General features: G+C 45.1%; 2 protein-coding genes, 1 long non-coding RNA gene and 1 pseudogene across 26 annotated transcripts in view; 3 read left to right on the plus strand and 1 right to left on the minus strand.

Moving 5' to 3' along the window:
- scfd2 (sec1 family domain containing 2) overlaps positions 1-19,392 on the minus strand; it is an 87,696-nt gene extending 68,304 nt beyond the window's left edge. For all 3 annotated transcript variants that reach the window (XM_086224641.1, XM_086224640.1, XM_086224642.1), the window contains exons 1-4: positions 18,482-19,392; positions 17,871-18,039; positions 8,828-8,955; positions 2,065-2,240 (exon numbers count right to left, since the gene is read on the minus strand). In XM_086224641.1, coding sequence (XP_086080767.1) covers positions 2,065-2,240; positions 8,828-8,955; positions 17,871-18,039; positions 18,482-19,295 — 1,287 coding nt within the window. In that variant the 5' untranslated portion in view covers positions 19,296-19,392. The remainder of the gene's footprint in view (positions 1-2,064; positions 2,241-8,827; positions 8,956-17,870; positions 18,040-18,481) is intronic.
- Positions 9,106-12,622, plus strand: LOC147250224 (uncharacterized). The gene is made up of 3 exons (XR_015119286.1): positions 9,106-9,403; positions 9,801-9,958; positions 12,582-12,622. It is a non-coding gene; the product is annotated as an uncharacterized LOC147250224 (long non-coding RNA).
- A 60-nt stretch (positions 19,393-19,452) lies between the features above and the next one.
- Positions 19,453-23,786, plus strand: part of fip1l1a (FIP1 like 1a (S. cerevisiae)) — a 30,194-nt gene continuing 25,860 nt past the window's right edge. For 17 of the 22 annotated variants that reach the window (XR_015119278.1, XR_015119279.1, XM_086224617.1 and 14 more), the window contains exons 1-2: positions 19,453-19,775; positions 20,120-20,171. Coding sequence is in view for 18 of the 22 variants with exons in the window: in XM_086224617.1 (XP_086080743.1) it covers positions 19,718-19,775; positions 20,120-20,171 (110 nt within the window). In the remaining 4 variants the exon portion in view is untranslated. Of the gene's footprint in view, positions 19,776-20,119; positions 20,186-23,786 lie in introns of those variants that run through there. The other 5 variants (XM_086224622.1, XM_086224621.1, XM_086224630.1 and 2 more) reach the window with 4 other exon arrangements.
- LOC147250226 (eukaryotic initiation factor 4A-I pseudogene) lies at positions 21,021-23,140 on the plus strand (annotated as a pseudogene).

Raw genomic sequence — 23,786 nt, forward strand, 5'->3', positions numbered from 1 at the left:
CCCCCGTCACACGCCAGACAGCCTGAGCCCGGAGCAGCAGGGGGGTTCTAGGTGCAGGCAGGGTGGCAGTGCCAGCCAAGAAGATATTGGCCATCTCAAACAACAGAGGTACTATACTGAGGTGGTAATGAATCCTGCGGCACTCATAAAAGGAGCATAAACAGTAAATATCACACAACCGCATTTATTTATCAGTCCAACCAACACGTCAACCTCTCTAACCACATCTGTGCCCTTAACCTAGAACCTGCCAGCTGACGCGCCATCACAGGTACGTTGCCTTAAAAGCAAAGTTGACACTTGAATCTGTTACAGTATTTTCAGGCGTGACCTCATGAGCTAAATACTACAGTGCTGCTTGGAAGAGCTGTTTTAGTTATAGCACAGTATTGTATGTTGCCCAGCATTTGACTTTATCTGCTGGGAGAGGCGTGAACTAGGCTAAGCCCTGAACTCAATGGCCCTTTGCCTCAGTGAGCCCACTACCCACCCCGATGCCCCACAGCACGGTGGAGGGTTTGGCCTGAATGAGCTCCTACTGTCCACCCATGATCCTGCGTCCAGCTCTGCCTGCTCAGACCCTCAGCAGCCCTCACACACTCAAGTCGAGCAAACACAGCCCGACCACCAGGCACAGCTCAAAGGCATTTCATCCTCCCGTTTTGTAATGTAATTAACTTCCCTCTGTCCATGTCGAGCCAAAGCAGCAACCTCACATGGAAACTGAGAGCGGCCGGCACCGAGGACACACAACTCATTTCCCTTAATACCCCAATAAAACCCGGGGCCCCTTTTGATTGCAAACACAAACTCTCACATCATGCCAAAGGCCCAGTTGCGAGATTTGAATTTTTTTTTTTAATGTAATTTTGAATTCCAGCCAAGAACTACATACTCAGAATGCTGAGGCTAAATAGAACAACGGTCTGTTTTTTAAAATAGTCGGTTTAATGAGACTCAAATCCAAGTGAGGTCAGTGAAAAAGCCTGGTAGTTAGGAGACTAAAACTAAGAGTGGTGAGAAAGTTGAACGCTGAATTATCCAGGTGCACCAGACAGCCATGGGAGAGTGGATCAAAGTGGAGTCACGAAGTAAATGGATACTGGAGCTTTAAGCCCTAAAGTCTTCTTCCTTTATTTAATAAAGCAGCAATGGCCCCAGCTGAGGACCAAGGTTTATGAGGTTGTTTTCAAATTTCAATTTGGCATCGGGCACTGCTGCAAGCTCGCTTTAGTTTTCCATGATTTACTTTAATAAGTTCCTAAATGCCCAGCTTCAGGAATATAAAGAGACTCTATGAAAATAACAAGGTAAGAATGAGGAAATGCTTTCAGTTAGTTCAGAGCACGTATTTTTAAAATATCCGTTGGTCAGATCTAGAGCTGAATGAGTGGTGAACGTTAATAACTGAGGCTCATTTGTTTTGTTTTTTATTTATTCTTTTACCCCCCCCCCCCCTTTCTGTATCTGTCTTTCCATCAGACTGACCTCTGACCTTCCTGCAGTCAAACATGCGCACATCCGCCTCTGTCTGGCCTGTAAACGAGACCTCCCTTCAACCCAACAGCATCTCAACATCACGACAGAAATCCGCCATATTTTTTTTTTGCAGTATTTACTGGGTCTGAATGTTTTCCCTATAAACACAACCCACCTTGTTTGTGAAGGAGAGGAATCTGCGCTTTTTGTTTTTTTCGCCGTCTCTGTCTGTTTAACACAACATTCTAGCAACCATCAAGGGAGCCACAAGCACCCACATACCTGTGGAGCGTGGCCAATAAAATATTTACCAAAGGAAAGGATGTGAAAGGATAATTACTGAGTTAATTACAATTTGCTAGTGAATGTGCTGTTTTCAGTCAATGTGACACTGTTGAAGATTTAAAAACGTGGAAGTTATTCAGCTACGGTCCCCAATATTAACCCGGAGCACTGCTTGAATCACTAATTGTGTTCCGTAGGGTGTTTTTTTTCTTTAAAGTAGTGGATATCATCATTTGAAAGGAGGCTTTTCATCACCTGTAGCTCATCTGGCTAGTAGATTTGTGGACGAGGACTACAAACCTGCAGCAGCAGCCTCTCGAAGGCCAGGCAGGCGTCCCAGCGGGGCAGGCAGGGGTGTAGAAGCGTCTGAGCCGTGGCCAGGCCCAGCTGGAGCACCCCGCAGTGACTCTCTAGCGCCCCCCAACTGTTCCGAAACAGCTGAATGTAGGAATGCAGCTGCTCGGGGGTCACACGGCCTGGGAGGAGGAGAGCAGATACAGTTATCATCATCTGGGGGAGAAAATTGGACCCAAATTCAGCAATCAGAGTTCGTCACAGCACAACATCCAGTAAACAACTAGCCTGACAGTGCTTTACGAAACATCTGCTTGTAACAAAATGTACAAGGATGGAAGGGACAAGGAGACGGACCCAGTGGATGAGAGCAGCAGAATAAAAGACAACCTTGTTCCATGTATAGGACTCTTCTAATTATTATAAACGGCAGTTTGGACAGAGGGGAAAGAAGATAAGCACTCAGTTAAATTTTTATATGCTATAGGACAGAGCATGTGTGAGTGTGTGTGTGTGCGTGTGTGTGTGTGTGTGTGTGAGATAGAGGTGCAGCAACACTGTTAAGACACCATCTTCACAGTAAATCTGCATTTTTTCTCAGAATATTTACAGAGGAAGCAGAGAGGAGCTGGATTCTTCGCACTGTTTAGGGTCCTCTGCCTCCTCCAAGTTCCTCCTGTGAAGATTCACAGGGACACAGGAAGAGCAGTGCAAAGGATGTAAGGGGTAGCGCGGGTGCGCAGAGTGGCCTGGAGGTACAAGGGGCTGTTTTAGGGGTTGGGATAGAGAGGGGCACACATTAACTCCCCATAACGACTACTTCTTGGTGTTGATGTTCTGAACCAGCACCAGATGTGGGAGTATTTCCTGTAGGACTACATGGCCAATGTTTTCATTAGCAAGGCCAAACACATGACTAGAGGAGCAACAGAAAGGGAGGATAAAAACGGAGCAGAAATAATGCCACTGAGTCATTGCACTTAAAAAAAAACGTCAAGACAACCCTTTTACAGCTTTTTTGTTTTTTTATAGCTTTATTACGGATGAGAAAAATTGACAGATGTGAAATACTTCCAGAAAAAAAATGCAGATGAAATGATCCAAGGAAGCTCGTAACTAAAACTTATTTCCACAGCAGCTGATAAGTGAACCTGATGGAAGAGAAATCTGCAAGTCCGCCTTCTGGGAAACATTCTTTCCGAGCAGCACTGAAAAGTCTGTGCTGTATGGCACTTATGAGCAAAATTAAACAAGTGCCTACAAAAGGGAATCAGGTTTCTTGTTGAAATTAAAGCATCTTCGAAGAATAAGCTTCAGTCCAGACACATCCAAGATCCTGAAAAGCTCTATTGTGAGCACATCCAGCCATAAAAATCCTGGCAGTATAACCAAGGTTCACTAGGTTTGATGTGCCAACCATAATTCAGTACAGAACCAGGAAATACATCCAACGCAAGGGCCAAGTATAATTTTGCCCACGAACAGCCAACTGTAGCAAAGAATGGTACACTGTAGGCCAAATACAATCGGACTTTACAGCTAGAGCCGATCGTTTGAGAAGGAGTGAGAAAATGTAAGACATTGGGGGGAAAACTGAGAAAGAATTGAAGACAAACAAAGCCACACAAAAGCATGTTCCCCATTACACAATCAAACAGCCCAGTCGGAGCCTTTGCTCTTATGTACGCCACTAAGCTTCCCTCAAAACAATTCTGTGATTCCTCAGGCATCTTGTTGCCAGATGAAAAAATCCATGGCAAGCAGAGAGCTGTCAGCTGAGCCTCAATCTGGGGTGTTTTTGCAGTAAAATCAGCACAGAAAAGGTTTCCTCTTGCTTTTAGCCTCAACGATTGCACCTTTACCTGACTTTTATTTGCAAAATTGAAAGACTACTTTTCCTGGTTTTCTGTCATATACTGTATGTACTGTATGTTACAATATTTGACAAGAAAGAATACGTAAAAGTAAACCCTGTGATTAAAAAGCTCAGGCTGCTTTGAAGACTTGGCTTCCAAAGTTTTACTCTCTTTTTGTGTCACGTTTCTCATCACGGATATCTTTCCAGTCTTCTGCTCAAAGCACAGAACATCTAAAAAAACAAAGATGGGTAATAGGAGAAGTTTGCCTCGAAGGCTTTCTATTAGAGCGCCTATCTGCCAGAAAACATTTCTAAAGTAGGTGACTATGGCAACCGAGTCCACAGGAGGAGCAGCTTGCTGTGAGTGAATGGTTCACTTGTAGGGCTTCCATCTTAGTGAATTATTTTTTAGACTTGTATACAGTATTCAAGTCCCAGCAAGTTCATGTTAGGTCAAAATATTTTTAGAGTCAGTAAAGTATCAACCAGTCAACCCCCTCATGTGCTGTTATCCCTCTGCACCTGGTCTAAATATAGGTTTAGACTTCCTTGGGTTAAAACAGGACCTTCCACAATAGGAGCCTTGCATTACAAAGGATTTCTGGCTGGCTTTATGTTAGAAAGACCCACTGGCAGAGAGCCTTTGAGGAAAACCTCATGTCTGATGCTGACCCTCGACAGGCTTCTGGAAGCTGGCAAATAAGGGCTGGTTTCCACTGGCTCACTTGGGCTTGGGTCGGGTCGGTTTGGTGAATCAAGCACTGCTGCAGCTGAGGCCAACAATAAAAGCAAGGAGCTAGGAATTAGCATTATGTGTCCCCTTTAAAATTTGTGTGATATCATTTCCATTATATGCTTGACACTAAAAACAATCAGTAGTTTTATGTTGTTCATTTTAACACATTTGTGGAGACACCTCGTCTCCAACATGCTGCTCAGTCGCTCTGAGCAGTTGCTCAGCAGTACTCTGGGGGTCCAGGTATATCTGAGGCCAGATTTTGTCACTTGTTAGATGCACTGTAACCCTCAGATGGAGGAGAAACTAGAACCTTGAGGCCGTTTTAATGCTCTTTTGGGCGCATTTATTGCAAGCCATAAAACAAATCACATTTTGGGTGTCATGCTGTGGAACAGTTTTAACTGCTGCCCATTTTAATGGGGTGCACAGGAGTGGCAACTGAGGCTCAGTCACGATCAAAGTCCTGAACAATGCAAAAAGAGGGGCCAACAATGATTTAGTCCAGTTACTGGAAGACGAGGATGACGGGGCCTTCTAGGTGCGCAAGGTTACTCAGAGGCTAAGTGATGTCAGCACGGAGCTGCGGCGCAGCAGCTGCACGGACTCATAACTAACTCTACATGAAGGAGGGACGCAGGAGGGCTGAGAGGTTTTTATTTACACTCGTCAAGATGAAGACACTTGTGGAACTTTTATTTGGTGATGCATGTTGGGGCCCCTTGTGTCCAGTACACTGGGGGAGAGCAGAGACCATCAGAGCAGAGTGGCTCACGGTGATACCACCATGTCACTCACACTTGTAAACACGGCTCTAACTCTTGTTCCTCTTAAAATCTATGGATGCTTTGAAACTTCCCATCGACAAACACTTACTTGCTAAGGAATTAGATGAACCCAGTGAAAGCAGTCTAGTATGGTACATTTGCTCAGTCGGGTTTTTGTGACATCTGTTTGAGAGAAATGTGGATTTAGTTTTATGGTACTGGGTTGTAATGGGAGGTGTTCTTAATAGTCTAGCCAATATCACAATGTTCAAACTTGATGTGATATTAAGGCCAGCCAGACCAGACTGGTATACAGAACTTTACTGCTCGCACTTCACACAGGGGCCAAATGAAGGAGGTTAATACAGTAAACTCCGCCGCAACTCCAGTGATCGGCTGCTGCCAACGCTACAATTTCTCACTCTCCATAAAAAACAGTAACCAGAAGTTCACCGCCACTTTCTCTGCTCTGCTCAGCAGACTTACAGCAGAGATGACAAGCTGAATGATCTATTGCTTCTACCTACTACCTGAGGGATCGTTTTACACGCAAACACAGCAGAAATCCCACTACAGTCATTGTCTTGAAGTTATCTGCTTGGGGATTTTGAGGATGTGGCAGCAGCTCTCAAGTGACTGCTGTTAATAACTTCAGCCCACTAACAAATGTCAATCACGCTGTCTTATGGCTTAAGAGAGTTCGATGAAGCGCCTTGATGCCGTGTCACAGCTCGATGTTGCAGGCTGCTTTTTCACTTGCAAGAACTGGTTATTACAACAAACACAGATTCAACCAGTTTGCTTAAAATCAACCAGACTGGCAAAAACGGACCCAACGCTTGCGTTTGTTCGTGAGCAAGCGTACACGTGGTTGTGATAAAATCCAAAAGGGTGAAATATCTGCTTGATTATAACAGATATGAACTCAAAGACGTTGTCATTATCATCACACAGTTGTTATGCCGTTTTATGGTGTACCATTTTAAAGAACAACAAGACCTGTGTTCAACAATGTGTATGTGTTTCTGAAATTGCTGACAGCGGCATAACTAGAGCGCTTTTGGCTGTGCAACTAAAAAAAAAAAAAAAAAAAAAAAGAGCAAGAGAGCGAAAAAGAGCCATTACTTGATTTTTGAGTTGGTGTGTGCATATGTGAAAAATTCCCAGAACTTTTGATAATGTTGCCATTATATTTGGAGTTTGCCATGGACTGTAAATACTGTGGTTTTTGGCTGGAATTACTGGCCATGCACAGTTACCTGTGATAACATTTTCCTTGCTTGTGCTAAGTTGAGATTGCATTTATAAAATAAGCAACGTGTCTCAATAAGCAGAATATTCATTTCTCACACGGGGATGAAAAAAAAGGGACACAATCCTGTGGGGACTTTTTTTCAGTTTCACAAGACATGCTGCAAGTGTCATTTCAGTTTAGATTTAAAAGGGAGATATTACTCTATATCTGCACTTGAGATGATGACTGCAATCACTTGTATTCATGTCTGACACTCCTCTGGCTGCTGCTAAAAGCCCAGACTTCACTATGGGAAGAAAGACCCTGTCAACACATCTCCTTTATGCAGCAGTATCAGTGCACACGCAATATATATAAACTGTGTAACCTTGTTAGGCACACATATGTAATGTACGTATGCACACACACACACACACACACACACACACACACACACACACACACACACACACACACACACAAACACACACACACACACACACACACAAACATAGATGAACAGATAAATTCACATTTATGAAGGATGAAACCATAGTCGTCCTACTAAGTCCCAGCTAAGAGCAAAAACACCAAAGATAAACACTGAACTTAACCGCATACATATCCAGATACACACATACACACACACACAAACTCGCTCTCTCTTATACACACACACACACACGCACACACAAACACACACACACACACACACACACACACACACACACACACACACACACACACACACACACACACACACGGCCAGGGAATTTCATCATCCAATTGTGCTATGAGAAACCTGACGGGTCAAGCTCAAGCCCTGAGAAATTGATTATTTTCTCTTTCTCCCTTTGGACGATCTTATCCTATTGAGATGAAGCAACGCCAAGTTTGGTCAGTGTGTGTGTGTGTGTGTGTGTGTGTGTGTGTATGTGTGAGGATATGAGGTGGATATCTGAGAGAGAATGTGAGGCCTGTGCTGCACCAATACACTATTTTCTCTGCTGATCTGCATAAACCTGCCAGCGAGGGAGAGCGTGCTTGGGGGCAAGTGGAAAATTTTACTCTCCTCGAGGGTGAGCGGCCACTGAGTGAGCATAGATATTAATGTATTTTGTGTTTCTAGGCTTAACGCATACGAGCGGAGCTTGATGGATCAAGAGCTCTGCTGGAGGTACTGGTGGGCTGGATGGCATCTGTGTGTGAGTGTGTGTGTGTGTGTGTGTTGGGGGGGTACTGGAAGCTCTGAGGAGTTTCGTGGAGTTTGGTTGTCTGCCAGTCGGGTATAAAGGTTCTGTGTGTGAGGAGTCTGACAGTGCCCCTCTCTCTTATTTCTTTCTCTCAGCAAAGACATTAAGTAAGCTGTCAGCGGCAGAAAGGAGCCGTGTTACTGCTACACCTTCCTCACACTTTCTTGCTTCGACTGTCACTCTCAATTCACGTCTTTTGCACTTTTTTTCCCCACCCGACAGCTTTTTCTCTTGTCTTACATTTATCTAAATAAATCCACATGTAGAAACCGTCCAGAATTAGAAGGATTACTGCTAGGCACAACTGCGCCTGTGTGTGTATGTATGGTGCGTGTGTGTATATGTGTGAGTGTGTGTGTGACCTCCAACATATCACAACCTGCTTGTTATGAGACAAGACCTTCTTTACCTCAGATTATAGGAGCCCTGGGACCACATTGCCCCTCCCCTTTAACCCTTCTTTTTTGCCACATGCTAACATACATATTGACTGTGTGTGTGTGTATTTGAGTCACATATGTGAACCAGGGGGTTGCCTAAAGGTGAGTGTGTGTGCGGGTGCTGTATACATGTGCATGCCATGTAATGACTTTATTTTTTGCGTGCCTACACATACTTTTATCCCTCACTTCTACCCCTTTGCTTCATTAGCAAACAACAAAAGTTTTTAAAAGCAGCATGTGTGCAAGTGAGCATGTGTGTATGTGTGAGTGTGTGTCATCGAGCCAACATGTGGTTCAGATTTCCTCTGTGTCCACATGGGCAAATACACGGTGAGGCAGAGTCTCTGGATGACGGTAGGTGGCGCTATGGTTCAGCGCTACTTTCAAGTGAACGTTTGTGTCAGTGCTTTTTTCTCCACGTTCTGTCTGCATTTGTGTTTTTACTTTCTGTTCTTCCATCTGCTGCAATCATTCTTACCCATGCTCATCTTTATTGGTAGCTTCTCCTTGCTGGCTGCTTCCACGATTTGCCGTCGTATCTCCATCACTCCCTCTTTCTGCTTACTGGTCAGCATGGCGTCCCACAGTGACTGTGCTGCAGGAGACCTGAGGGGCAGAACCATCCAACATGTCATTCCAGTCATGGGAAGACAAAACACAGATGTTTTTTAGTACTAACTAGTAGAGCCTCTGAATATAAACACAAAAGGACAACACAGATGTGATTGAGCACTCGTCTCAGTGATAGAGGGCCTTCTGGTCGGGGAGCGGTGACTCCCCTGTGGGACCCCTCACAGGAAAAGCAGAAATTAGCGCACAGATCATTCGGAATGTTCTCAATCCACCTCGGTGTGCTAACAATTCTCTGCTGTGAGCCCGGAGACCCAGGCTCCTCTTGATACCATCTGAGGGCTCATCACAGTCCCTCGTCTCATTATCTGCTAGGTTATGAAACACACTGATCCACATCTCTAATGGGAGACGAAGGACAAGGCATGTGCGTCCAACTCTTACCATCTGCCGCGAGCAACGAGAACAGCTCCAAATCTCTCCGGTAAAGATTCAAATTGTTACAGAGATTTTAGAGAACACGATGTCTTATAGACTGGCCCCTACATCTTCTTTAACTCATTTCTCCATCCATCTCCTCTTAGACTTGAGTAAAAAGCCTTGAAAGGCTGTTTTCTTTGTCCGCACCTTTGACAGCTAAACCGAGTGACCATCGAACTCAGTCTTCGCCATATTGTGCTGTCTGAGAGACCATAAAGTGGCGAGGGTGGAAAGAGGCGAGGGACAGAGCAGATGAGTGAGAGGGGAGCTAGGAGGGAGCTCGTTGACAAATCCACTGTTTTTCCTTTTTTTAATCTTAAAAAAGGCCTTTTTTTCTTCTTTCGCCTTTTCTCCTTTCTAACTGCTGCCATGTGTTTAATATCAGATGTAATCTGTTCCAGACCTTGGGCTTGAGCTGGACGGGGAGGAGAGGGGCTCACACTGGGACACCCGCCATCTTCACACTCGAACCAGACACAAAGACCAGCAAACACGACAGAGAACCGAACAAGAGCTTCATCTGAAGGCTCAACCAGTAAAAAAAACGAAGATAAATCAGGTATTTCATAACAAGCTCTTGGTTTTCTTTGTGTATCTGAGCTATTTGTCAAGATGTGTGACATGAATGCTGGAAAACAGTTCTTTTTTAATACTTTTTGAAAAACACATCCCATGGATTTGATGAGAATTACACAAATCATGAAGTACTACATACTTGTCATTTTTGAAATACCAGTTCTGTGACTTGACCAGGCCACATGTGAGCAGCCATATGTGTGTGTGTGTGTGTGTGTGTGTGTGTGTGTGTGTGTGTGTGGATATGCATCTGTATATGTTTGCACACAACCTCGTACATCTCTATGTGTTCCACTAAGACCCAAGGTCTCAGTGGAGGGTGGATGAAATATGGTTCTAATTTGGCTCTCTGCCCGCCCAGCGCCCCCACTGCAACCCCCCCGCCATCCCCTGACGCTTTCTCTGGGCCATTTGGTCAGATGAGGGTGGGGGGACGGGGTTTAGCCGAGCTGAAGGGGTGAGGGGTGAGGTTTATACTGGCAGGGTGCGAGACAGGCTCCATAACCAGCCAGGAAACTAGGTGAGTAACTATTCTACAATGGAAGAGTGGGGGATGAGGCGTACACGCGTGTGTGAGCGTGCGCGCGCGTGCTCGGCCATCTGCATGACCGTAAAGTGCAGAGTGACCCTGTTGAACATGCTGCTCACACTCAGACTGAAGGGGGCACTCTTGCACTTGACTTGTGTGCACCACGGTCAGTGTCCTCTCTGGCTTACTTGGCAGGCTGAGTGGGTGTTTGGAGTATTTGTGCCCAAACTTAATTCCACTGGCTGTGGAATGACTATTGTACCATTAAAAATAAGTTAAGCATCAAATTGTGCAACTTCAAAAAAAAAAATAGGCGTACCACATAGAAGAATGAACACACACGCACCCGTTTAAGTGATGAAATACCTCGGACCGTCTCCCAACCTTAATGAGCGGGGCTGAGGAGGGGGCTCGTCTTCCTGGAAACGGATGATACAGCTCGAAGGAATGGTTCTGACTGTTTTTGATTCAGGGTCTCTTACATTTACTGTTTGGTCAAACATGAATGTGAGTTTACTTGTCTTCTCTCACATGAAAGAGGGCACCCCGAAGTCTTCATAACATGAGTCAGAGGTGAGTCACTGGACATAAATATAACTAATGAAACCTCTGGGATGAGTGGCAAAATGTCTTTTAAGGGTCAGTTCAAACCAGAACGCACAGAGACGCTGCAGATCAGACGACGGCTCTGTCGAACAGATCCACGCCACATGTAACGGACACAAGTTACTGGAATTGTGCAAGGTCATCTGCATTCCTCTCTCGGTTAATTTACAAAGTGTGTTTAATAGAGCAAAAGACACAAGGCAGCTTCCTGTAAACATCCCTTGTACGGCAGGACGTGACATGGGAGGGAGAGAACATGGCTGGACCCAAACCAGACCTGGCCTTGACGGTCTGTGTGTCCTGGCAAGAGGACCATATGACCCAGCGGATTTATGGAGAGGGAAAGTTGGGGGGACTTGTGCAGGAAGTGAGGAGAGGAGAGAAGATACACACACTAATTAAAACCAGACTTGTTACGATAATATAGAACTTTAAGGTAGAAATATATATCGATAATATTAGCACAATCTTTTTGCGCAGTTAACACCCAGAAGGGGTCAAACAGACCTCTTGTTTCTCGTTATACCTTTATTTTGCAAAGGAATAAGCGATTCATTTGTCGTACAAAGCTCTTGGAAGCTAACCGACTTCTCAGTCCCGTCCAGCGTGAATATTTCCCCCTCACAAGCTTCATAATCCAGCCTGGAACTTCACCCACTTTTAAGAGTCTTTGCACAATTAATCCATAATGATATTGAATGTCTTCTCTGAGTTTTAATCCATTCTAATCCATCGTGCTGCGTTCACTGACACTAACCCCATGTGACACTGTCGACCAATCAGCGCTGTGACAGGAAGCAGCCTCAGGAGTTCGGAGTCCTGGGTAACGGAGTTTGGTTACAATTAGTATGGTCTCACAAGCATAAAGCTTCTACTGATGCCTAAAATGTTCCCAGTACATGTAGTGATACAGAAGCCTACAAATACAACATAAGTACATGTATATAAACAGAAGAAAACGGAAGAAATACAAGACCCATGTGCACGCATGTACATTTATGAGACACTACAGGTGGAGAGAACACGCAACTTGAAGAGCTTATTTTATTTTGGTGACATATTAGTCAGTGGCGTTTATGAGGGAATTTCATGTTTCTCTTTATCACTTCATAAATCTGGAAATAATTTCAAGTTGAACTTATTTTGTTGGTTTTTATGTCTGTCAAAATGAATTTTCTGCATAGCGTTGAAACACATGGCTGAGTAGCTAACCTCTTCTCGGGGGTGTCGCCCAGGCATGTGTGCCCACCTACGCACGAGACCAATGGAGTATGTACACGTTTATGAGGTCAGATGTGAGTTCAAAAGTTTCAAATTGGTGATTCATGTCAGAGGACGAGGGAGAGGAAGAGAATTCCCTGCATTTCAACAAAGCCTTGGCACCAGTCTGGACCATAATAATTACTAACAACCCATGCTAACACATCTTACCAAAGCTTGTGAAAAATATGTCACTTTCTTTGTTTTACAGTGTTGAAAGGATGCTGGAATCTGGAGGAGGATGAGAACTGAAGAGTTCGGGGGGGGGGGGGGGGCAACACAAGAGTCCCTGTCTTCATGTGTCTTGGCCAGTTTGCAGTTACAGACGAAAGGCACCAGTGGGGGCTCTTTGAACTAGCGGAGCTGGAGGATCTAAAGTGCTATCTTTGGGGATGTTTTATCTTTTTACAGAATAAATTGCACACACACACTCCGTCCCAAGTAGAAGTGTGTTCTGTAGAAAAAAATCAAGTGAAAGAGTTGTCGATGGCATACAGACAGAATAGGTTATGCTATCTCCGTCTTGATGGGAACACAGAGAACACGCTGTTCAGGTGAAAGTAATCTTCTTGATTCTTGTTCTGCCTGTGAGTCTCAGGATGAGACGCTCTCTACACCATAGAGGAATGGAGGACACAACATCTGAGATGCAGCGGGGGACACGTCGGCTCTGCGGCTTCTATACTTTACCAGTAGATTCAACTGATAGCAACTCAGTTTTGTGAATAATTGAAGCCACCATTGACCTTAAGGGATGACTGATAACATCGGTTTGATAAATGAATAGATGAAAGCAGTCAAACCGCCTTTATCTGGCCCGGGCAGACATGTAAGCCTCAGAGAGACAAATGATAAGAGAAGATTTCCAAATTAAATTGTTAAACTATTTTGATCTTTAATTCTCCATTTCATAAGGTTTTATTCTGGGGATGAAAAAGCAATTTTCTGCAGGGGTGACCCACGACTTCTACTTCCTGTGTGGTGTAAAACACACACACACACACACACACACACACAATTCATTCTCCACAGATTCCTCACCAGCTGCAGGTTTATCCATGGTATGATGGGGAAACTAGTGACTGGGAGAAGTGTTCTTACCAAGATTCTATGTAGGGGGGAGTTTGACGTAACGAACAGCAACATGAGCTGCAGGGCACCAGTGTCCATCAGTCAGCGACTGCATTTATCAAGACGGGTGAATGCTGCCCGTCGCCAGCGCACAGAGCGGCGAGCCTGTGGTCCAGGCCGGTATCGCAGTTTTTTGGTTCAGTTTGCGCATTAAGGAAAAGAAAGAAACATACCAAGCAACTGAAAGCAGACACACTGAACGTCAAAGATGAAACCAGCTCAATAAAGTAAGGATGCATAATAATATCCAGTTTCCAGTATAATGTCACTATCTGCTGGTTATGGATCCTATTCAGTTACGTCAGTAAAAAAAGTACCTAAACTCTACAAATGTCCCTACTGAGGTGAAAGAATATGGATTTTTTCCTACTTCACAGCACATGTGATAAAATATAAATGACAGTTTCAAAATTAATAACTCCTGTTTTTAAATTGTGACTCCCCCTTCGTATCAGTACATCATTGGTGTATTGGCATTGGTTATGGTTGTCAGAAGATACTATTACTGTTGTACGTATGATGTCAATAAATCATCCACATTTTGGAAAAAATACTTCTGCTCATTTTTTGGGCCGGGCCAGTGAGACTCTGATCCAGAAACTGTTTCCTTGGACCCTGGACGGCGCCTGATGTTTGGCTAGTATCAAGTACTTCTGGTGTTCCTATTCAAACAAAGCCTATAATCCTAAAACACACTCGATCGTCCAGCCTGTATGGGAACTTCCTCTATGTAATAATGAAGCAGACTTGATCCTTAACCTATAAATCACTTAGAAGACTTCACTTCATCTTCATTCAAATGTTTGTGCCACTGTTCACAATAACATGAACCTCTTCACACCAGCAGTTTATCTTCTAAGTATAGAATGGCAAAACAATATTTACCCTATAAGGAACCACCGTAGAATGAATGTGGCCACTTTTCATACACCCTCTGTATTCATGGTGGGATAAAAACAGGCTAGGCTGTTCTCAGCGGTCTGTCATTTGCTCTCTCCACACTCTACTATCTCTCTCTCTTTTTTTTTGTTACGTTTCCCATACAGCTTTAACTCAAATAAATGTGCAGGGCTTTTTATTCATGCTCATATTTCCCAGCTGGGACAGAAATAGGTGTTTTTCCTCCTTGCTCGTGGCGCTCCTGCAGGATCTGCTGGGCAGATTTGAGGAGATGGCAGCCTCGCAGTGTTTTCTCATGGCAGGGTGCGGTTGGTTACTCTGCCTGGCTCAAGCTCAGCTGCTCCTGAGGCAGACCCAGAGCACCTTGGCCACCCATACTTGGTTCTGCCCACATGCACACACTCCCACCACAGGATCAAGGTCCATGGCAGCCAAATGACGGGGGTGCAGGGTTCAGTCTGAGACACAGGGAAACTTGGTGCCCTCTTCCAATGGGGTTCATATGTCCCACACAGGATCAAAAGGGCTGTGCAGCCAAGCACAGCAAATTACACAGACTAGGCTGGAAGGCACCTCACCACAAATACACACAAGCAGACATGCAAAACAACACTTCCACTCAGCATCGCTCAAAACATGGTAAACATGCATTCTGGCTTCATGTAATGGCTGAAAAGGGATACTATAGCACAAAACACACATGAGATGAGTGCACACACCCTCTCCCTGGCCCGATGACTACAACCACAAAGTGAGAGTCATGTTGTGGGGGACGGAAAATTCACACCAGGTTATGAAAGACAATATGGTAGTAATTGCAAAGTAAGTGTGGGGTCTTGCTGGGAGAGCTAAAATCAACAGCCACCCACAGAATGTTTAAGACACAGTGATCTACACAAATATTCTGCAAATACTAAAGGAAATATCCTACTAAAGGTTGAAATTAGGTGTGCACCTAATGTTTAAAAGTTTGAGCCGACCTACACAACAAAACCAATCCAAACACACAGTGGTCCAGGTCAAAAATAACTCAACAAATCATAGGTGTATAAACATCCAGTAGGAGGAACCCCATTACACCGACAATCTAAACCACACAGAGCCACCCCACAGTCCACATCACGCAAAGAAAACAACCTCCTTTCAAATGTGTTTTTTCAACTTCTGAAGAATTAGGAGGCATTATTACGAGGAGGCAACAGAGCATTGTCTTGAACATGTAAGAGGGTTTGACATAGACACTGTCTGTGGTGAGCTGCTCACCTCAAGACGGTTAAATAAAGAGGGAATTCTAGGCTCCTTTCCCGCTGCGCCTCGACGGCACTTCAGTCTCATAAACATCTGGGATAAGGCTAAACTGGGCCATCTGCTCAGAGACAGCACGAGCTATGACACCCCTGCTGATCCCACTGGCACCCCATCCACGCATCGGACAAGCCCCGCAGACAGCATCACCTGGGACTCTCAACCATGTTTCTTTAGCTGTTTGTGTACGAGTGGTTGTGCGATGGTTAAATGTTCTTGAGGAAAATTCGCAGCAGCAGAGCGACCAATCTGTCCTCAGATGCTCTGTCTAACACCGCACATTTAACCCTTGCCTTTCTAGGATTCCAAGATAGAATTTACTTTTTTTAAAGTAACGTCATGCGTGAAAACAAAGACAGTAGAGTCACTCGAGATAAAAGACTTTGAGGGTGTATCGTAGTTATCAGGGTGACGTGCCCCGGACTTGATCCCAGGACTCAAAGGTTACGAACACCCTCCCCCTGCTGTGCTCACATCATCTGCTCCAGTACAGAAAGCACTGTGTAAACAGTTCTACCTGGAAAGATTTAAGGTTGGTTCCATCACAACAGAACCTCCCACCTAGCTTGGAACGGTCGTCCGATCATTCAGAGTGTGTGAGCAAATTTCTGAAATCAAAGCTGTGAGACACGCTGCATGACAGCTCAAGCCACAGAACTCCTCTTCTCAAACTCTTTTCCTCCTGCAACCACATGAAAGGACGAGGAGGGAGTGGAACACATGATGCAGGACTAATCCCTGCCATGTACAACAGCCCCACCGCAGGCGCCTAACACGTGCATCTGCACAGCCAAGACTAGAGGCCAGCTTCAGGAACCACTGGCACCTCACGCTGGTCATGTGCCATTCAACACACCCAGTGGGGGGTGGTCCTCAGTTGAGAGTGCGTGTTTGTGCATGTGTGCAGTCAGGTGGGAAAAGTATGCATATGAGCACAGTCATGTGTCAGTGGAGGAGAAATGCACCTCTGCCTCATTGAGATGGAAGAGGGGGAAAGTAAAGTAATCCCTTGACTCTTCCTGACGTAAACTGTCAAATGACAGAAACTTGGTCTGCGATAGGAAACCGTCCTACGTGAGAGACACTCATTAACAGCAGTGCAATCACATAATCCACCAATTACAAATCTCTATTCTGTGTGGTCGCAGGCACTGTGCGGTACAAATCCTTCCCTTTAGAAGACTTTTTTATATTTCCATTGTTTAAGAATTACTTCCACTTTCAGGATTCTGAACGAAAGTCAGGATAACAAACTGAGATGAAAGTCAAGATTGTGATTGACAGTGAGGAGCACAAACTGAGTGGACAGGATGACAGGATTTAGGATGACAGACCGAAGTGACAGTCAGGATTCTGACTGACAGAAGGAAAGACTGAGGTGACACTCAGGACTCTGACTGACAGTCAGAGTAACTGGCTGAGATAACAGTTCGGATTCTGACTGACAGGAGGAAAGGCTTGAGATGACAGTCAGGACTCTGACTGACAGTCAGGATGACAGACTGAGGTGACAGTCAGGACTCTGATGGACTGAGGGATGATAGGCTGAGATGACAGTCAATATTCTGGATAGCTTTGACGCTGTCTGCCGGCAGGTCACATGTGATTGGAGGCAGAATACATTTTGAATGGATGGCTTCGGTTAGTGACATCAAACGTCTCACGATCCTTCCCCTCATACAACCTCTGCATCAGGACAGACTCGTTCTATGCAGCTGACACATGCCACACATCAATGATGGACTTCAGTCACCTCCTGTCAAAACGATCTTTTGTAATATCCCATGAGGATGAAATAATAAATAGTTTAGAATTCAGAAAGTAATATGTGTTTAAAAGGAAGTTTAAAAGTGTGTGTATTTACATAGGAGGAAGTGGAGTGTCGAGTGTGTCAATGAGCTCTTGTGATGTGAAGGTGTTTTTCTTTGTAAATGACAGGATGAGCTGTGTATGATTTATTGTCTGGACTGGCTCTAAAAGAAGAACTGATTCAATCCAACTGGGGTAACGGCAGTGCTGGTGGTGTGTCTCGCTTTGTGTAGCAGGGTTGTGAGAGTGGAGATGTTGGATGCGTATTAATCTAGTGTGCAAATATGTTCATAAGAGGGGAAGCAAACTAAAGGGCAGCTAATAAAGAGACGGTGGTCAGATCAGAGCGACTCACTGGGTCTGTGCCAGGCAGCCAGGGGCCACGGTGGTCTGGGAGTGAGGCGTGCGCTGCACACTTGTGAGCTCCAGCATATCCACCTGTACATCCGTCACATGACCAGGTAAGGGTTGGAGCATAGTCAAAATCTTCTCCGCCAGGTTGTCGCCATGGTGACCAACCGCTCCTGAGAAGCAAGAAATGGATTGGATGAAAAAACATGGCAGCTTCTTAGCCACCTATGTAACTGGAAAGGCGAGAAATCTCTTTCAGAACAACTGGAGGTACAAGTTCAGTTGAGGGTCTGAGTTCTGGGGGTCAAGGCCAAGGCTGCCCAAAGTAGGGCTCAGGGACCAAATTTAGCCTACCACAATATTCAGTTACGCCAACCATGTGTAATAAATACATAAATAAAACAGGTCTAATGGTGAAAATATAGATACACACATATACATATATATATATATATATATATATATATATATATATATATATATGTATAGCTGCAGTGATATTCTGTGCAGGACGTTACTCTGGCAGTGAGCGGACGTTAGGAAAACACGAAGAGGCATGTCAACAACACAGTGTGTGCTTGCTTTCTGCCCACTGAGGGAAAAAGTTCCGGGCACCTGTGAGGTCCATCGTCCGGTCCACAAAGATGATGGATGCTTTGTTGGGGGCTGTTTTCCTCCGGTTCTTAGCTTGGGAGTGACTGGCCAACTCCCCAGCGATGATGCGACTCATGGGACCCACAGCAAAGCTCTCTTCTCTAGTGCCTGTAGCTTCAAACATTGAATTTAAAGCTGAAGCCAAAGACCGAATCTGAAGCTGCAGCTCAGTGGGGAGGGCGTGCATGTCTACGTCGACGAGGCTTCCGAATCTCTTCTTCTCTGGTCGTCTTGCATTGATGACCTCCAGGTCAGGTGAGAGCAGGGGGAAAAGGTGTGCGAAGGTCGGTGTGAGAAGCAGCTGGTGGGACACAGGAGCGAAGACAGCCGGGACGTGCATGACTTCGGCTGTGTAGTTCATGTTCCCCATCCATTCGCACAGCTTTTCCTCGAACTGCTCGAACACGGGGTTCCCCTCCAGTTCTGCCGTGACGTTGTTGGCGAGCAGGTGAACTGAGTGAGCCACGGTGGTGAAGACCACACAGTACTGGAAGCGGCTGAGGGACAGGATGTCTTTAATGATGTCCACCGTTCTACCCTTCAACAAAGTGCTCACCACAAACACAGCTTTGGGCTCATTCTCGCCGCAGGCTTCGAAGCTTGAAAACTGTTTGACATTTCTGGCTCCAGCCTCCAACAAGGCGGCAGCGCCTCCGCTCCAGTGGAGAGCCTCCGCGCACCTATCGTCCAGAAACACAACCGCCTTCTTCACCTTGGCCAGCACCCTCTCCCACACCTGCCGCGGGAACTGAGAGAACGCCTCCGTCGTTAGCATGTCGCCACGTATCGGTGCTCGCTACATGCAGCGAGAACACATCGACAATGACAGCTGAAGTAGCTTCACCAAAACAAACGCTCTGGGTCTCCTAGAGGTGACGTGGCATCGGCGCGTCGCAGCGTAAAGACGTCACGCAGCTCGTTGCTATGGCGATCAGCAGCCTCCCGACAGTTCACCAGGAGTGCGTTTTGGGTTACGTTTGCATAACTGAAAGTGATTTCTTTCTTTTTTATGAAATTTTAAGAAGTAAAAAATTGGAAAACATTGAATCATTTGATGAATGTTTTATTAAACACCAATTGGTGGTGGCCATCAGTGGTTAAACCGGCCAAAGAAACAGTTTAAACTGTCAGTTTAACTTCACTGGCCGATGATTCCTCATCGTGGCTTAGAGGTTCTGTTTTGGTGAATAAATACCAATGTTGCTGAAAAGGAATTCTCCTGAAATAGCTTCAAATGAAGAAGTTCTGTATGACTGTAAGTAGCCAACCTTGAACATCATCTTCATTTTTTTTTAAATGAAATTGTTTGTTTGATTTTCAAAATAAATTCTAGCCACAACCCCCCTTCATCCTTTCCATTTTAACATCAGGGTTAAACTTGTTTTATTTATATAGTACGATATATAATTTTTTACATTTATGCTGTTTGAGTGGAGGGGGAGAGTCCTTGTATGACAGCACCCTGGATTGTCATAATTCATTCATCATGTGTTTATCCCACCCTGACATCTCAGCATGAACCCACAGGTGTCTCCACTGGAGCTCACCAAATTAACGACATGTACCTGGGCTTCATTCGTGTGTTTGTGTGTATTTTAGATATATTTGTTGACCTGAACCCCAGAGACGATCAGAAGGTGGAAGAAACAAAGTATGTGTGGTACTGTATGTAGTCTTTTCTCCAAATGTATCCATTCCATTAAAAGTAGGGGGGGGGGGGGGTAGAAGCTATTTGGGTTCTAACATGAATCATTCGTGCTATTGAGTTTTAAAAGTCACATGATCATTTCACAGGTCAGTCAGAGGAGAACATAACTGCGCTGGTACACATAACTTCAGATATAATACACCTTTCAAGCGTTCCTCTGATTGACGTCAAACTACAGATCTCCACACAATCACACGATCACCATGTGAATGTGGTTTTCAATTGAAATGTGAAGAAATGAAATAAGAATGACGATTCCCTAATATTGGGAATCATATCCCATTTGCAGGAAAGTCAAAAATAATCACTGTTTGATAGTTTTGCTAATCTTTCAGCCCTGAATCCAAATGTCAACTTTATCAGCTGCGGCTGCAGCAAAAAGTGTCTTAGAACTGACATTTTGATCCTCTCGAGTTTGTCGGAAAACTACCAGGACAGTGTAGGAACGAACCAATCATGATCGAGTTAGATGCTTGACATAATGGCGATTTGAAGTCTTACTGGCTGTTTCATGTACATCGTCTTGTCCAAGGTGCTGGGCTCAGAACAGTAGTTAAACCGTGAGGAAAACCTCGGCTCTGGTTGAAAGCTCAGAGGAACTTTATTCACCCGTCACGAACGGATCTTCACCAGGTCACATGACAACGATCCATTTGGGACTGAATGTGTTTTTGAGACTCCACAAGAGTTACCAGCATCGTTGCATATTAACCAGCTGATCAGAGCCGAATGTTTATCTGTAGATTTGTGTTACTTTGAGAAACGGTTCCACCCAGCAAATAAGTCTCTGGTAGTACTTTCCCAAGTATTTTATGATTGTAACAAAAGTTATTAGACACACACAACAGTGAGAACAACCAGCACCTTTTCAGAACCAACCCACAAAACTGAGGTAACTCTTCCTTGAAGCCTCTGAATGTCCACTGATGGAGAACCTCGGCCAATCCAGAAATTGTATTAAATTAGAAGACCCGATTGCATCCATGAACACACACTCACTGGATTATTGAGGTCAGCTGACACATCGCTACTCGCTGACATCATCTGGGTGCCAGAGATCAAAGTCGGATCAAAGTCAGAGCTGTCGGACCAAAATCAAAGATCGCAGTAAAATCAGAGCTCAGAGATCACAGTCCCTGGTTGACATCAGAGCTCAGAGATCAAAGTTGATGACATCATTGAACCTCAGAATTCCGTGTATGAACCCACAGTGACACGTCAAAGGAGCATAAGTTAGAAAAACAATAAAAGAGCACACTCAGCTTCATCAGGCAGGACATCTCAACCTTGGTGTTGGTGCTTTATCACAGCAACAGCATTTATCTCATCCAGCCAATCAAGCGGGACTACCTGACATTCCCCTCATTCAGACTTGTTTGGAATAATGGCCACTACGCATCAGAGGCGGAACAATGGCCGAGAGAGCTTCACCGAAAGCAACTGGAACCAGAGTGTGGACAGTTTCGACAAGATGCACCTGCGCAGGGATCTGCTGCGGGGGATTTATGCCTTTGGACTGGAGAGGCCTACCGCTATCCAGCGGAGGGCCATCATTCCGTGCATCAAGGGCTATGATGTGATCGCTCAGTCCCAGTCTGGCACTGGGAAGACCGCCACCTTCGCAATTGCCATACTTCAGCAGATCAACGTCAGACAGAGGGCCACTCAGGCTCTGGTCCTGGCCCCCACCAGGGAGCTGGCTCAGCAGATCAAGAGGGAGGTGATGGCTCTGGGTGACTACATGGGAGTCAGGTGCCACGCCTGTATTGGAGGGACCGACATCCACAGAGAAGGCCAAAAGCTGAGGGCTGAACCCCCTCACGTTGTGGTGGGAACCCCAGGCCGAGTCCTGGACTTGTTCGGTCGCAGACACATCTCTTCTAGGTACATCCAGGTGTTTGTGATGGACGAGGCCGACGAGATGCTGGGCAGAGGCTTCAAGGAACAAATTTACAACATCTTCCAGGAGGTTCCAGGCAGAGCTCAGGTGATTCTGCTGTCTGCTACCATGCCGGCTGAGGTGCTGGATGTCACCAAGAGGTTCATGCGGGATCCTGTCAGAATCTTGGTGAAGAAGGAGGAACTGACCCTGGAGGGCATCCGTCAGTTCTACGTTGATGTGGAGCGAGAGGACTGGAAGATCGATGCGCTGTGCGATATCTACTCCTGTCTGCCCATCTCACAGGCCATCATCTTCGTTAATACCAGGAGGAAGGTTGAACACCTGACCAGAGAGATGCAGGCCAGAGGTTTTACCGTCTCGGCCCTCCACTCTGAACTGGAGCAGAGAGAACGGGACTTGATCATGCGGGAGTTCCGCTCGGGCTCCAGCAGAGTGCTGATCGCCACGGATATCCTGGCAAGAGGAATCGACGTCCAGCAGGTGTCGCTGGTGATAAACTTCGACCTGCCGTCCAGCCGGGACAGCTATATGCATAGGATCGGTCGAAGTGGTCGTTTTGGACGGAAGGGAACCGCCATCACTCTGCTGAGGAAAGAGGACCGGCGAACCCTGAAGGACATCGAGACCTACTACGACACCGTCATCGAGGAGATGCCCATGAACGTGGCCGATCTCCTCTAGAGGACCCTCACACCCGCCGTAGTGTCAGTCGAGCTGTGCTGCAGTCGTTCTGTGTGTCCTGAAATTAAAAACTACTGTATTAAAAATGTATTTCTGTCTTTGATTCATTTGTATCAACACAATACAATAATAACAACGTACAAAGTAGTAAGGAAAAAATTCCAATGTATTTTTTTAGGCAGGAATTCAGTTTTTTTGTTGAATTGAGTTGTAGATTATATGACATGTAGTTCCGTATTGTGATCTTGTGTGGTGGGTAGTTTGGATGAAGAGAGATAAGCTGAGTTGTGGTTAAATCCTAACCAGGGGCGGATCTTACAACAAACAGGTCAATTATTCTGGAATGTAGTGTATTATATTATATAGCAATAGTTAAGCATTCATTACTGTTATAAAATTCTACAGTATGTTATCTCAATCAAGGAAGTCACTTGTTTTATTTTAACTTGTTGGCTGATGTCACCTTGGTGTATCTAGTTCTCCAGTTCTTTTGTGTTCCGAATGATGCTCAAACACATTGGCAGTTTTTTCTTCTAATATTTAATCTTTTTTACAGCTGTTCTTGGCCAATGCTCTGAGTCCTTTCACCCCTATTCCAATCGGGATTCTTCTGCAAATGATTAATAAAGTGACTCTGACTTTGTAACATGCAGTCCCTCATATTTTGATGAACAGTGGCGTCATTTTAAAAATATCCGTCAAATTGGGGACTTCACCTCTGACTCGTCTTGACATTTTTCGGTCTGCTTTGCTAAAAATAGACATCATCACGTGGACTTATCCAACCCTCAAGTGTAACTTACTGTGTCCTTTCTTTCATCTGCCAAATTAACAATTTAACATGCAAGTGGGTCTTATTGTTATTTTCATGTGTTTCTTGTGTTTTAATGGGGTCATTTCAAAGCTGTCCAAGAATGATGAATGCAGTTATATTACTGGCGCCACCCAGCCCAGCATGTGAGGATAACGGTTCC

Source organism: Aulostomus chinensis, chromosome 14, assembly GCF_037954235.1.
Source record: "Aulostomus chinensis isolate RoL2024-O1b breed Wild chromosome 14, RoL_Achi_v1.0, whole genome shotgun sequence".
Taxonomy (NCBI): Eukaryota; Metazoa; Chordata; class Actinopteri; order Syngnathiformes; family Aulostomidae; genus Aulostomus; species Aulostomus chinensis.